Source organism: Onychostoma macrolepis, chromosome 20 (assembly GCF_012432095.1).
Source record: "Onychostoma macrolepis isolate SWU-2019 chromosome 20, ASM1243209v1, whole genome shotgun sequence".
Taxonomy (NCBI): Eukaryota; Metazoa; Chordata; class Actinopteri; order Cypriniformes; family Cyprinidae; genus Onychostoma; species Onychostoma macrolepis.
Genome location: NC_081174.1, coordinates 20,124,774 through 20,139,890, shown reverse-complemented (window position 1 = coordinate 20,139,890; position 15,117 = coordinate 20,124,774). Strand labels below are relative to the sequence as shown.

Here is a 15,117-nt window from a genome sequence, read left to right as displayed (position 1 = left end):
CTGTATCTTTAAATGGAACGCTGGATTGAATCAGAAAGTTTCCTGCCAGCTGCATGCAGCAAAGTGACCTCAGTTGTCTGTAGGATTGCAGTCCTTTGTATTTTTGTTTTTCTAGGGGTTTTGGGAGGCCTGCTCCAGGAGATATTATTCCAATCCAGTGGACGGTTAGAGCATTACTCACAGCCTCTCGTAAGATGTCTCTGCTCATAAGGATAATTGAGGTTAAATCTCTCTCTGTGTCCTTTTTCTCTCTCACTGTTCTGTTGTTGTCTCATCCCTACAACGAACACAGACACAAACTTGAGTTGGGTGTTTTTCTCTCTGTTTGTGAAGCAAGACATCTGAAGTGATAGGGTCTGGGATATGTGTGTGTGTCTGTGTGTAGGTGTATTCCCTTTTCTCCTCAGTCTGCAGTCAGTTCTCCTCCAGCTATACCAGCCCTCACCTCCCCAGAAATCGTATGAGGGAGCTAATCCACTAAGCCACAGTCAGAATTTGCACATGTACTCGCAAAACATGACTTCTTTCTTGCATTGCAGTCCAGTCAGCTCAATATAAGGTATGAGGAAGTGCTTGAGCAAATGCACAAGATTTAATTCTAGTCCCTGAGTGCCACACACCACAAGAAAAAGAAAAATCATTAATGCCTCATATTAGCCAGACGTGGCCTCTTCTGGTTGATGGCACTGTGGAGATTAGACAAAGGGCTCAAATATTAATTGTAGTGTCCATGTTTTTTCCCCATATCTTTGTCTTCTCACACATTCACCTCTATCGCAGGAACTGAACAAGGGCAGTGACTGACATTATATTGGTTTTTGTGTCACGTTGGAGTGAAGGTAAGATAAGTACGGCTTTAAATTTTAATCCTGAGAGGCACAAAAGACATTGTCGAAAGATAAATCTTTTCTCAGTTAATGAAATCAAATGATAACTTTCTACTAACTGCTACTAAGCCCTGATCATTTCCACCAGGAATATTTATGTGTGTGGTGCAAAGACTCTCAAAGCAGTGACTTGACACCTAAATATCCAGGTGAACCTATACCAATATTGGTTTATGAGATGAATCCCTGTTGTTTATGTAATGAGAAAATGATTGTGTGCTGACAGCTATAAGACAGAATCCCCATCTGGAATGGTGCATCATCTGGGCACATGATGTGTTATGATGGGACTTTCTGTACAGCGTCTGATAACACAATCTGAATGACAGCACTTAATTGAGAAGGTTTCATAACTGCATTAGTAATGGCCCAAAGCAGGGTTTTGCTCTCATAATTTTGAAAAGGTTCTAGCATTTTTAACCCTTGGTTATGAAACCACAGTATTCCGATTACGAAGTTGAACGGAACGGAAGAACGTGAGAACGGCACGTCCAGTTTCAGCAACACACAACCAAGCAAAAACCGGACATAATTTCACTCAATGCATTTTCACAGGCTCGGTCAGAGAAACGCTTAACGTGCTGTATTTCTTTTCGGTGTTTGAGAGGAGACTAAAATGGCATTCAATAATGGAAAACGCGTTAATTGGAGTAAAGAATAGCTTCATGCTTACATTTTATGGGCCAAAAAGACTATTTAGCGCGAATTGGATGCACTCAGGGACAACGCCAAGATATGATTGGTTAATGACCTCTACAGTTCACTGTGATTCACAGGTTCACCTTAGCTAAACCCTAACCCTTAACTTAATGTCAGCTGTCTTGGTTTTCTTCTCACCCCTAGTTGAAGCATACAAGCTCAGAGGAATAGTCATATAATATTAACCATATAGTGTGTCTTAACCACAGAAACAATAGAAAAATGGGAAGAGAGTGGACAGGTTGTCTCTCCCATTAGACTGAGTGATGGCTGTCGTTTAAAGTTATCTAAAACCAGGGAGGTGTTTAATCAGACTGGTTGTTGGCAATGATGTGTATAGATGTTAGAAAATGCCCTTACATAGTGCCATTTGCCATCTTACACTTGTGCTGAGAGATGCTGTTGACAGGATGTTTTGAAATAGTTTTCTGACTTGGCCGAGAATGATGAGAGCTGAAAGAACAGAGGTTGCGCTGGGGCTGCCCTTATATGCTGTAAGTGGAAACTGTAATGGTATTATTTTAAACCCTGACAACACATGAGGTATGCCATTCAACCTTTGGAAATCACTTTTCCTCTTTGCTTCATTTTTGTGCTTGAGATAGTGTAGACTCATACTGCTTTCAGAGCCAAATATTACAGAAACTTCCTTAAGTTCAGTAATAGCTTTTGTCTTAAATGAGATCCCAAATTGAATCATCATGGTGAACAGATGAATTGCTAGAGACAGAAAGTGCAGTACAGGCCTGGGAGTTCACATTTAAAAAAAATCTTCCTCACTTTAGACCATATCAGGACACATGCTTCAAATTAAGCCCTCTGAACACTTAAAAAATGTAAACTTTTGACACCATACTTGACCTTATCAGTTAGATTGACCTTTCACTCAGTCACAGGATTTATATTCCAGTGTCTAAGAATAATGACTTAATTCTATGACTTAATTAATGAAGCTCATGATAATATGTATCTGTATTTCCTCTGTCATTCGAAAGAGTCTCCTTTATGTTTAGCATCATTTCTCTATCCTTCTGTATCTTATCGTGCTATTTACGTTACAGGTCCTTCCCCCAAAGCTCAAAGATGGGTGTTTTAGTGTCATTGCCAGCAGCCTGCAGTTTAGTCATCACAGTGAGTTGATCTGTATGTGTGTGTGAATTTGTCTGCTGAGAATTGTTGATGGGTGTCTTATCGCATCTGTTGATTATTCCCGCTGATAGCAGATGTGTTGCAATGAGTGCAAATGAGACATCCTCCCTTCTCCTAATGTTCCTCCTTGTAGCACCGACTTTTATTTGTCAAGTCTGTACACCCACACACGCATTTACCTGGCTATCTAAATGGGGACATACTGTACCATACTGTAGTCTTCTGTTGTTTTCATGTAATGCTAATTGCAACAAATTTTATTCTTTGGGATAAACGCCTTTAGATGCATCATCTCATTTTCAAGGGGGTGCTATTACACAAGAATCAAAAACATAACACAAAACAAACAACAACAACAATCAAAACAATATACCCTACTACAATATTAACACATGAAGTATTAATAATAATATTTAAATACATTTATATTTATATTCATATTTACCTAGCACATATCGATATAAACCTTAATATATCATCCAATGCAATTACAAGAAGTTTCAAAACAAGAAAACAAACCTTTTTTGAACATTATAAAATGAAGTCAAAGATCGCACATTTAAAGGTAAATTATTCCAATCTGTTGGAGCCTTATACCTAAATGCCTTTTTCCCCAAACACTTTCTTAACTAAAGGAGTGAAAAAATTATTTGCAGAGTGTCTTAAATGATATGAAGACAAGAATAATATCAAATTCTGACGCAAATAATTAGGATAATTAAAATGTATACATTTGAAAATAAATTGCAACCAGTGATATGCCTTCTGATATTGAGTGGAAACCATTTAAGTAAATCATATATAATACAGTGATGTGTATCATATGAACATCCAATTAAGAACTCATCATCTTTTTATATTTCACAGGTTGACAAAGATAAAATCGGTAAAATTATTAATCAACTAAACAGTTCAAAAGCTAAAGATATATTTGGTTTAGATACTTCTTTTATTAAAAAACATAGTGCAACGTTGGTAAGCCCAATAGCTCATTTGACAAATTTATCTATTAAAACTGGTGAGTTTCCACAAAATTTTAAAACAGCTGTGGTGACCCCCGTTTTTAAGTCTGGGGAGACTGATGAGGTGTGTAATCATAGACCCATCTCAATTGTTCCAGTAATTTCCAAAGTTTCCAAAAGTTAGTGGTTGAACAATTAATGAATTATTTGGAAAAAAAACATCTGCTGAACCCTAATCTGTTTGGATTTCGGCCAAAGCACTCAAAAGAAATGGCTATATGTCATTTTATAGATAACATAAAAAGTAGTTTGGATCAAAGAAAAGTAATGGGAGCAGTATTTCTAGACCTTAAAAAGGCTTTTGATACTGTAAATCATGCAGTACTCGTAAATAAATTGAAACAAATGAACTTTTCTCAACAAGCTCTAAACTGGTTCAAATCATACCTGGATTGTAGACAGCAATGTGTTAAAATTAATGGTGTGATGTCATCACTTCAAAAATGCAAACTAGGTGTACCACAAGGTTCAATATTAGGTCCGTTGCTCTTCTGTTTGCATTAAAAATAATTTACCTGAAAGTTGCAAGGAGGTTGATTGTCAAATGTATGCAGATGACACAATTATTTATGTAACAGCAGAAACTTCTAATATGGCTGCAGAAATGCTAACCAGGCCACTGGTCTGTATTTCCCAGTGGCTGCAGGATAACTGTTTAACTTTAAATTACAACAAAACAGTTTCAATGTGTTTTTCATTAAAGAACAAAGCACTGGATGTATTTAAAATCAAAAGTGACCAAAAGGAAATTAAGGTAGTAAGTGAATTTAAATATTTAGGTGTTATAGTTGACTCTAAACTTAAGTTTGATGCCCATATTAAGAAAATGTCTAAGACTATCAAGACAAATTTGAACTGTTTTCGTATGATAAGACCATGTATATCCCTTAAAGCAGCTCAACTGTTTATGCATGCTATGATATTATCACATATGACCTATTGTGCGATAATTTGGGGTCAGGCTTCTCAATCAGTCGTTAAGCCTGTGATGCCACTATACAAACAAACTTTAAAAGTAATGGATCAGAAACCAATGAAATGGCATCGTTGTCAAATTCTTCAAAAGTATAATTTGTTAAGTTTTGATAATCTTTTAAAGTTTTCATTTATAAAAACAGTATTTAAGTGTATACATGGCCTTGCCCCCAATATAGTCTGCCAGTTGATACAAAAACTCATTAGCGATGGGGCAAAGACCGGAGGGGCAGTAAGTGGGAATTGTAGAGTGCAGATGCAGAATTACTGTGGGTCAATCATCCTTCTCAGTAAAAGGTTCACATCTATGGAATACCATGCCTGTTGATTTAAAGTTGCAATTGCAGTTGCAGTTTTCTCTACAAAGCTGAAACAATGGCTGAAATCTTTACAGCAATGTGAACATTGAGTACGTACCTCAGGCTGGTGTAGTTTACATTTTCTTTCTGTATGCAGGCTGATTTACATTTTATGTTTGTGACTTTGTGTGTATATGTTGTACATATTGTCATACCTGAGCCCATATGCAACAAAGTTATCTGTATATATGTTTATGTGTACTCGTTTTGTTTCTTGTGATGATTGTGCTTGTTTTTTATTTGGTTGTTTTGATTTTATGTAAAATCCTAACCAGGTACGAGAGCTGCAAACTAACTTTATGCTATATGCCCTATGTACACGGCATCGGTGGTCTGTGTGTAACAATGCCTAGTGTATTGTCCCTGTTAAATAAATAAACAAACAATAACAAATCTGCACAACTTATTATAGGCTGTAGTAAGAGACAAAAAATTTTTAGTTGTATTTTGTTTTAGTTGTATTTTGGTAAACTACATCAGCATAGTCAAAGAACGGTAATATAAGTTGCAAAGCAAGTTTTATTTCTAACACTATTAGAGCTAAGTTGCTCAATGAGCTTTAAGACTTCTGTATATAGGATTTATTTTGGTAAAAGTAAAAGTACTGTCCAACAAATTCAATTTATCAAACCTATTCATGCAAGAGTAATTAGGTGTTACACTAGAACAAACAGTATAATTTTTTTTCCCCAAATACTTGGGCAATAGAAAGGAAATCCTAAACAATTGCATTTTCATCTTTTATCTGCTTAATAATGCATTTATCTGAGGTGTTTAATAAAACGTAAATAATTATAAATACATAATTTTCCCAAAATGAGGATTTCACCCATTGCAACTACAAAACTAAACGATCCAAAAACAGAAATGCCTTCAAATTATATTAGAAAGAGAGTCAAACTGATTTAGAATTACATGAGGGTGAGCAAATAATTACATAATTTTATTTTTTGTTTTTTTGAACTATCCCTTAAAAAAAGCTGTATTTTGAGAAACATCAGGATATGGATTTGGGATTGTTTGCTGAAGTGGCTGCAAATATTACTTTCTCTCCAAATCGTAAAAAAACTCTTCATGCCTTCTCAGTTCATTAAGATGCTGTTGATGCATTATTTAAGGCGGTGATACAGAATCAACATCTGTTCATGAAGCAGATGATGCAAACAGACTGAATTGGCATTCATAGATGTGGATCCTTCTGAAGATCTCTTTTGTGAGAGCCACTTACAGACCTGTAAACCAAAGACTTTAAACAATTTGGCAATCTGATCACATTCTGCATTCGTGTTAGGAAGCATAACTGTGACTATTTGAAATGTAAATGTAGCTCTCATAGTGCATTTTGCTAAAGCCCTGTGCTGTGTGAATGTGTGAGTTTATTTGTTATTATAGTCTCAATGATGTCCCTTTAAAGCCATGTCACATTCAGTTCTTTCTTTGTAGGATTAGGGGTGGATTAATTTGAATACACTGTTCCTTATAATACAGTTCAATATTAAACACACTTTACATTCCCCTCAGTTTAAAACCCTGTGTTCAATCACAGAAGACGAATATTTGCATATTGAAACACTTTATGAATTATTCATAACTTGTTAGAGGTCATCAAAACAAACTAATAATGACATGGGCCTTCTGATTATGAAATAAATCACACAATCGCTGTGTAATCATCATCAGAGTAAAATAGGTGCCTGGTTTAAAAGGGGGCGGGGCTAAGTATGCCAAGGGGAAAGGGACATCTAATTAGATTGGACAGGCAATTGACATCATAGGTTGTAATGAATGCAGTTTCTGTGGTGATGCAGAGAGGATTATCTTTATTACTGTCAAAATTATCTGATATTTTCATAAAAGGCGTGTCAATGTTTTTTGATTAGTGAGAAATAGAGATGTGAATTATAATATAATTTAAGTTTTAAAAAATCATTTCTATAGAGTTATGAAAATACTGAGTTATGACTAAATAAAAAAACAAGTTTTTTTTTAAATTTAAATTGTGATTGTGCACTAAATTGCAATGCTGCATCTGTAATTAGAGGGTTTTATAACTTCTTGCATGAAACCCACGTCAGCAAAGGAGTACCTTGCTTTAGTCATGCTTCTGTAAACTTTGGCCCCTCCTTAGTGAACTAGCCAAACATTCATCAGTGGGAGGGTCTTAAATCTCAGTCTCATACCCACTTAATGCTGAATACTAAACTCTCTCTCTCGCTCTTATTATTGTCATGAATAAAAGGGAGCAGAGTGATTGAGAAACCATTGAAGTCATTGATGTTCCCGTGTGTGGTTTATGGAGTGTTTTGTGTGTGTAGCGAGCAGGTGATTGGTCAGTGCCTCATACGTACACGAGGACGGCCCATACCTTATAAGGGTCTCTTCAGCCTCTCCCAGGGCCTGATAAGGAAATGCATGCAACGCTTATCTCCATCGTTACAGTATGAAAGGGTAGAGAATCAAAGGGATCTCCAAACCTCAGTGTTTGTCTTCATCAGTGTGCTTGTCATGGGTACTCAGTGACTTTATTTACATATACTGTGACTAACTTTTTATTTTAAATCTATTCACTGATCAGGCCATAATACCCTATTTTTATAATGAGGTATATGTAATCTAAACTGTGAATAGTTACCCTAAATTTACATTTATGCATTGGCTTTTTATTGATGATTTTATCCTTTAGAACTGAATCAAAGTTAAACATTTTTAATTTGGATGAATTGGATAAATATTTTGATCAATTTTGCTGTCCGGCATGTACAGTTCTTCTCAGCAGCTGGTTTGATTAAGTGGTGTTAACATTTTCCCCAAAATAATCTAATTTCATCTCATGGACAGAGACAAACCGGGCTCTACCAGACACGCATTGCAGATCGCAAAGAGTAAACTTGGCCTTCATTAAATAGGGACAGGTGTCTAAATCAATTGCTAGCGACACACTTTTAAACAGCAGTGGCAAGACTGACGGTTGAGCCATTGTGACCTCTACTTTCTCTCTTTATCTTACATCAGCCATAAGAAAGAAAACACTGAGCAAGATAGCTGACAAACCTTTATAATGATCAGTTTTCAGTTAAAAATCTAATTGCAATTGCACAATTAATTGTTTTCTGTAGTGGTGTATTCATGTTTATTTCAAACTGTCTTAAATGAGAAATACCTCAATTATATCCTGCAAACTAACATTTGCATATCATATTTATAGTTATAGCTTTTGTGTAACAATTTAACACGAAGCCACACTGAGATACATTCAGACTAGTTTATAAATACATTTTATACACATAATATTTTTATCTTGAACAGATTTCCCGTTTAATGTTGCTTAAATCAATACACATTTATTTCACAATACAAATCGTTTTAAAGCAGCTTTACAGAAAATGCTTGTTTCAGAGGTAAAATAATATGCTGTTTAATATTAAACAGCAGGTTCCATTGTGACAACTTACCCCATACAGTGTCACACTATTGGAGTACATAGTCACAAATTAACATGTTTTCAAGTAGCCTATTCTTTTTGCACTAATACATTTTGACCAATGAATTTCTATGACTTTTACATTTTCGTTCCGATTACCAGGTAAGGATTTAAAATAATAATGATGCTAATATATATTTTTTAATAATATAGATTTCAACCCAATTAAATATTTTGGAGCTGAATAACAACTATAACTAGAAATAATATCAATAATAACTAGAAACATATATTATCTCAAGAAATTTCTGACTCCTTGAAATGTGCAGAATTTCCATGACCGTGAGAGCCCTGTTTCTTCCTAGAGAACAACCATGGGTAGCTTTTTCTAGCCAAAAATGTGAGATATGTGCCTATGGAGAAATTAACCTTAAAAAATAGTCATATTCTGAAAAAATATTTCCCCTATCAAATCTATTTTACAGCGTTTAGTCTAACCTAAAAAAATTGATGCATATTATGATTGTTAGGCTATGTGTTAGCTGATGCGCTTTCCATCCTGCATCCCTGCGGCTCCAGGTGCAGAGTCCCGCCCCTCATTTCTGCAATGTGACGCTAGGCTCACTCAGCGCTCCACAGTATTGCCTGGTCACCGGGAAAAGCGTTTGGAAGGCAGCTTCAGTAGTCATCCAGTCTGGAGTGCGCATGCGCGGCGCTGCAGCGGTGTTTCCGCGTTGAGTGGAGAGCAGAAGGGATCGAGCGAGCGAGGAGAGAGAGGGAGAGAGAGAGAGAGGATAGAGGGAATTTGAGACGCAGCGGGACGCCGAGTCAGAATAAACGGACACCTCACAAACGCTAATAAAAAAGCAACAAATATCAACGATCACAACCCAAGCTTTTAGCCATGGAGGACACGGTGAAAAACACTTTTAAAATGTGAGGTTTAAAGAGACGTGCTGCAGAAACGAGCGAGAGCGGCTTTCCCCCTCATCATCCACGGCTGATCTCGACTCGGTGCTCCCGTCCCCCTCCGTCTCTCGCACTGGGGGGAAAATGAAGAAGTTTAATATCCGTAAGGTGCTGGACGGCTTGACGGCCGTGTCGTCCCCTTCTACATCCCCGCAGCTCGGGGCCAAGGAGAACGAGCTCATCCCGGAGACGCTCCAGTCTGAACACTTCCAGCTCTGCAAGGTGGGGAAGCTTTCAAGTGAATGTGTAACATCACCTGATGTGTGTGTTTTTCTTTAATAAACCTTGCCACTTTGTGCATGCTGTTTTCACTTTACCCACAGATTTACTAGAATATAGATAGGCTATAGCCTGAATATAGATAACGCGTGTCTTTTCTGATTGGAAGGTAGATGCGATGCATCACATAATGTTGTAATGAAAAAAAAAAAAAACTAATTTTAATCAGTGAAAGCGTTATGATGTCATAAGTATGTTTTATTGCAAATAACAGTGTCCAGTATCTTTTGACTGCGCACCGGTGGAATGCGTTTTTACATTAAAACGCTGGTATGTTAGCCTGTATACACACTGTACTATCATACTCTGCCCCCTCAAACCCAGACTAAATGATTTTTTTCTCAAGCTGTGCGTGGAAAGAGCTGACTCTGTGTTTGGAAAATGCGCACAAATGCGTAAAATATTCATGCGTGACACTGAGATTCGTTTGAACCCACACGCTTACTTTTGCTGTCCATATCTTCCGTTTCTCCTCCTCATAGTGTTAAACATGCTACTTTATTGAAACGTCTGTATCATGTGTGGTTATAGAATGAAGCTGTGATGCTTGAGTGGAGGGAGGGGGGATATACAACCCGTTTCTTGCATAATGTACTGTGCTGGGATTAACGTGTCATTTTGGTATTTTCTTGTAAACCCAGAACCATTCTTGACTCTTTTTGGACACACGCACCCGCTGTACTGTATGTGTATCGAAGGATAATTTTGGGCCATGATAGGTACCCAAATGTTTTCTAGGTAGGCAGATCACTAGGTTGTTGTCTAGGTTTTGAGACTGCGAGTGTGCAGTGTGTTTTGAATAGGCCAAATTTGAAGTACTGAAGGGTTTAGCTGCTCTCTCTGGATTAGATCTGGCAGCACAATGGATGGAGTTAATAGTTCTCGGTGAGAAACGGGTTATCTGTCGAGGCTTCTCTCTTCTCATCTATCTCGCTTCGCGCAAAACCACGTCCAAACGAATGCCATATTAGATTATAAACCCACATGCATGTGTGCGGAAACTGTAGGAGAATGACAGCACTGCAGCTGGGATTTTAATTCATCTCAAAGATTCGAATCGGTTCGCTCAGTCAACATTGCTACAGGTTACTTTGTTACTACAGTAGGTGGCGACAAGTTCGTTTTGTGTTATGAGTGAGTCATTGAATCATTTACTCAGCCGATTCTTTTGAACACCGAGTCGTTCACAAATCTTATTGCGTTATATTAAAGTTTGCATCTAGAGATCTGCTGAGTCGCTACAAAAATCCCAAATGACAGCATAATTTTCATTTTCGCCTCCATGTTTGTCGACTGCTGGGCATTACTTTATCATTTAGGTCAAAAATGTAGAATATTTTACCTCATTTTCAGCACACAATCACGAACGGCAAGCAGAACAGCGACTTGTTCATTGAAGGGGGCGTATTCGTTCAGTAGGTCCAACCAATAAACGGCTTCTTCACAACCCGCGCTCGAATGCTATTTGCTCGCGCAGCTGTCTGTCTTTGAAGGCAGGAAAAAAGTAACGCGTTTGTACCAAGGATCCTGACGAGTTGACGCCGTCTAATAATTGTGCTATGGAGAAAGTTTTGAAATCTATTCCACATTAATTATTTTCAAGAGCTTACATAGCATTATCTTTAAGTATGTTATTATTAAGCACTAAATAATTTCTGAAGAGAAGGGAATTTTCACGTAATCTTTCCGTTTTTAGAAAAATGGTGACACGCACGATATTGATACAGTTGTTTCTTTAAATACCGCTCTCTAATTAATAATCACTAATCTAATAATTTGAAACGAGGTTACATGGGTGCATTTTCTGAGGCTTTGGTCTTTTTGTCAAGTTGAAATTTAATAGACCCATACGAACGCTGGATTACGTTAATATGTAATTCATAATTAGTGGAAAGATGAAAAGAGAAACGAGAGAGATGGGAGGGATGAAGTGAAGCTTGTTGCTACTGCTCGTCGACAGGTTACCCGTCCCCGCGAGCGCCGCTTACGTAACCCGCTTTAGCCACTAAACAAACATACACAGACACAGAGGCTGCGTCTCAAAACACACTGAGCTGCTTAGCTAGACAGCATTATAGGTGCGTCTTGATGCTCAGAAGTGCTATCAGTGTAGGCACCCTCTAAATTTTAAAACACAGATAGAGTGCGACGATGACAGCTGTTAAGCAGAGGCCAGTGCTGTAAACCTGTAGTCAACCATTGTTGTTATCTGGATACAATGCAGCAAGGTCTGTTCTCACTGCCTGTTGTTTTTGTCTATCTATAGCACATCAGGATTGTTTGAGCAATTCAAAGGGCTGGGTATTTAAATAGTTGGATATATTCAGTTGAAATTTATATTGAATTGTCCCTGAGGGGAAGTTTGACTCCATTGTGCTGCACACATACACATGCTTTACCACTACACTTCAAATCAAGACTGTAAAAATACTACAGTGTAAAGCCAGTATTATTTTAGTGATATTGATTTATATATTTTTGAATTTTATTAAATTTATTTTTGAATTTATTATATATTTTTGAATTGTGTTTCTATTTATCTTAAATGTATTGTTATTTCAGTTTTGGTAAGTTTAGCATTTCAATTTAATGAAAATCTTGCCCTGGCAACTAACTGATATAAGTTAATCTAGTATTTTTATTTCAGCTTTGTTTAACAAAGTTAACAATAACAACACTGTAAAACATCTGTCACATTAAAAATGATGAAACATTCATCATAAGCAAAAACAGATAAATAAAAATGTAAACAAATAAATAAAATGTAAATTAGCTTAATGGCTGGCTGAATTTTTAAAGTAAATTTCTGTGCTGGTTATGCCCCCAAGCTTTACATTGTGTACTTTTTAAAACATTTTTCTTTTCTGATTTTATCCTCAGACTGTGCGCCATGGCTTCCCTTATCAGCCCTCCTCTATGGCATTCGACCCTGTCCAGAAAATCCTTGCCATCGGGACTCAGAGTGGAGCGTTACGATTGTATCCTTTTCACAATGGAAATTAAATAATCTCTGCTCTGTTTCAGGTGCATTGTGAACCTGTTAGTAAGTATTTAGTTTCTTTGTCGGTTGTGTTATTAGGTGTTACTACTGTTGTGTTTAAGGGCATTGTCAAGCTAAAAACAAATTCATTAGGACATGGATGACCCACTGTTAGTTTTGCCTTTCTGAAATGTGACTACATTATACTGCACCACAACATAACAAGCTTCATCTGCTTTAAAGTGATGCCAGTTGTTGTGCTTAACTGAGTTGATCCGCTGTCATGGCTTGTCAGTCAGACCCGTCATAAGTCTTTTGTAAAAGGACGTTTATTGTTACTGGATTGGGATTTGGGATCATTAAGGCACATCACATTAGTTCAGTGACTCTCTCATCACCCTCATGAATGATCCTAGTACATAAATTCAGATATTAATTATACTGAACAAGTCACTAAGGTCTATTCCCACCTCAGAGACGGCAAAGAACTTCCTGTCTAATCAAAATCTCCATTCACACTCTATATTCAGATAGATGGCCTTTGATTTTGAAATGAATTTCCACGTTCCACGACTCATTCGTACACACAGAGGCATGACATTACTTTTCACAGTTAGCGCAGCTCTAATTGAAAATATTTCTTTTGCCATCACTATGGGATAATTTGCTGTCAGTCAAGTCGGAAGAACAGCTCCCTTTGTCAGATATTGAATGATATTGGTGGAAGTTGATACATGCGCTGGCTCTTCAGAGAACAGCCTCTTTAGAAACTGATCGTCTTTGGTCTCTGAGGAGTTCGGTGATACTTAGCCTCTTTGAGCGACTGTGATCAGATAAATGCAGACTGCCGTGAGATGAGGGCAAATGAAAATCTCCCTAAGAGACTCCAAATTGTGATTAGTGCACCGTCCTTTCTTTCTTTCTTCACATCTCATCCCGAGCTATCGGCAGTGCAAAACGAATCTCAAGATTCAGCTGAATGAGATGGTATGAATGAAGTCTTACCTTTGATTTTATGACTGATTTTGGTCTCTGTACCTAAGCTACAAGCCTAGAGTTAGTTGACAAATCTTGGATGAACTAGCAAAACTGTGACTGACTTAGGTTATGCTGGTATTTCTGGTCAGATATACATGGTACAAATCTCATAGTATTTTGTAGTATTTGCAATATTATCTCATTCATATTTGTAGATACATATTTTTTAAAATGTCTGTGTTTGGATTGACAATGAAGCATGATTAACAGCTTTTGAAACATGAAGCCTTTTAAATGTTCAAAAGTTCTATATATATATATATATATATATATATATATATATATATATATATATATATATATATATATATATATATATATATATATATATATATAATTTTTTTAAAGAAATTAATACTTCTATTCAGCAAGTATGCATTAAATTGATCAAAAGTGACAGTTAAGAGTTAACATTTATGTTTCAAATAAACGCTGTTCTTTTATTAAAAATATTAAGCAGTGCAACTGTATTCAACATTGATAATAGGAAGTGTTACTTGAGTCCCAAATCAACATATTAGAATGATTTCTGAAGGATCACGTGACATGTGACACATGAGACTTAGAGCCCTGCACGGGCCTAAAATCTAGGCCCTAGCCCGGCCCTGGCCCAAGACGCTCAGGCCCTAGCCCGGCCCGTGTCCGACAGCTTATCAGAATTCTCGGCCCGAGTCCGACCCCAGCTTATACAGCTTATACTACTGTTTCAGCTATTAAAATAGTTCAGTTTTGTATGAAATGGCAAAGTGATTGTATTTCGTTTCATTATTTTATTAAGTTAATTTAGAAAAATGTTTGGAGCATTTTTTTATTCGTTAAAGGGTTAGTTCACCCCGAAATGAAAATTCTGTCATTAATTACTGACCCTCATGTCATTCCAGACCCGTAAGACCTTCGTTCATCTTCGGAACACAAATTAAGATATTTTTGATGAAATCGGAGAGCTATCTGAACCTCCATAGACAGCAACACAACTGAAATGTTCCCAGGTCCAGAAACATAGTAAACACATCGGTAAAACAGTCCATGTGACATCAGTGGCTCAACTTCAGTTTTGCAACGCTATGAGAATACTTTTTTTTTCTTTCTTTTGTGCAAAGAAAACAAAAATAACATAATTTACTCAACCATTCTTCTCCTCCGAGTTGCATCTTCCGCCATTTTAGAAAGTATTATAACGCATACACACGCTTTTCCCTAAGGGTAAACAACGCTTATTACGCAGATTGCGTTCATGTGCGAGCTGTCCCCCCCCGAACGTAAACAACGCTGATTACGTCAAACACGTTTTTAGGTACTCTCCAAAATGGCAGAAGACATAACTTGGGGGAGAAGAATG

General features: G+C 37.0%; 1 protein-coding gene across 5 annotated transcripts in view; it reads left to right on the top strand.

Annotated features, from left to right (window-relative positions):
- Window positions 1–8,423: 8,423 nt before the first annotated feature.
- The window catches only part of stxbp5a (syntaxin binding protein 5a (tomosyn)), a 105,306-nt gene continuing 98,612 nt past the window's right edge, over window positions 8,424–15,117 (top strand). For 2 of the 5 annotated variants that reach the window (XM_058756309.1, XM_058756308.1), the window contains exons 1-2: window positions 8,424–9,703; window positions 12,641–12,738. In XM_058756309.1, coding sequence (XP_058612292.1) covers window positions 9,566–9,703; window positions 12,641–12,738 — 236 coding nt within the window. In that variant the 5' untranslated portion in view covers window positions 8,424–9,565. Of the gene's footprint in view, window positions 9,704–11,395; window positions 11,989–12,640; window positions 12,739–15,117 lie in introns of those variants that run through there. The other 3 variants (XM_058756312.1, XM_058756311.1, XM_058756313.1) reach the window with 2 other exon arrangements.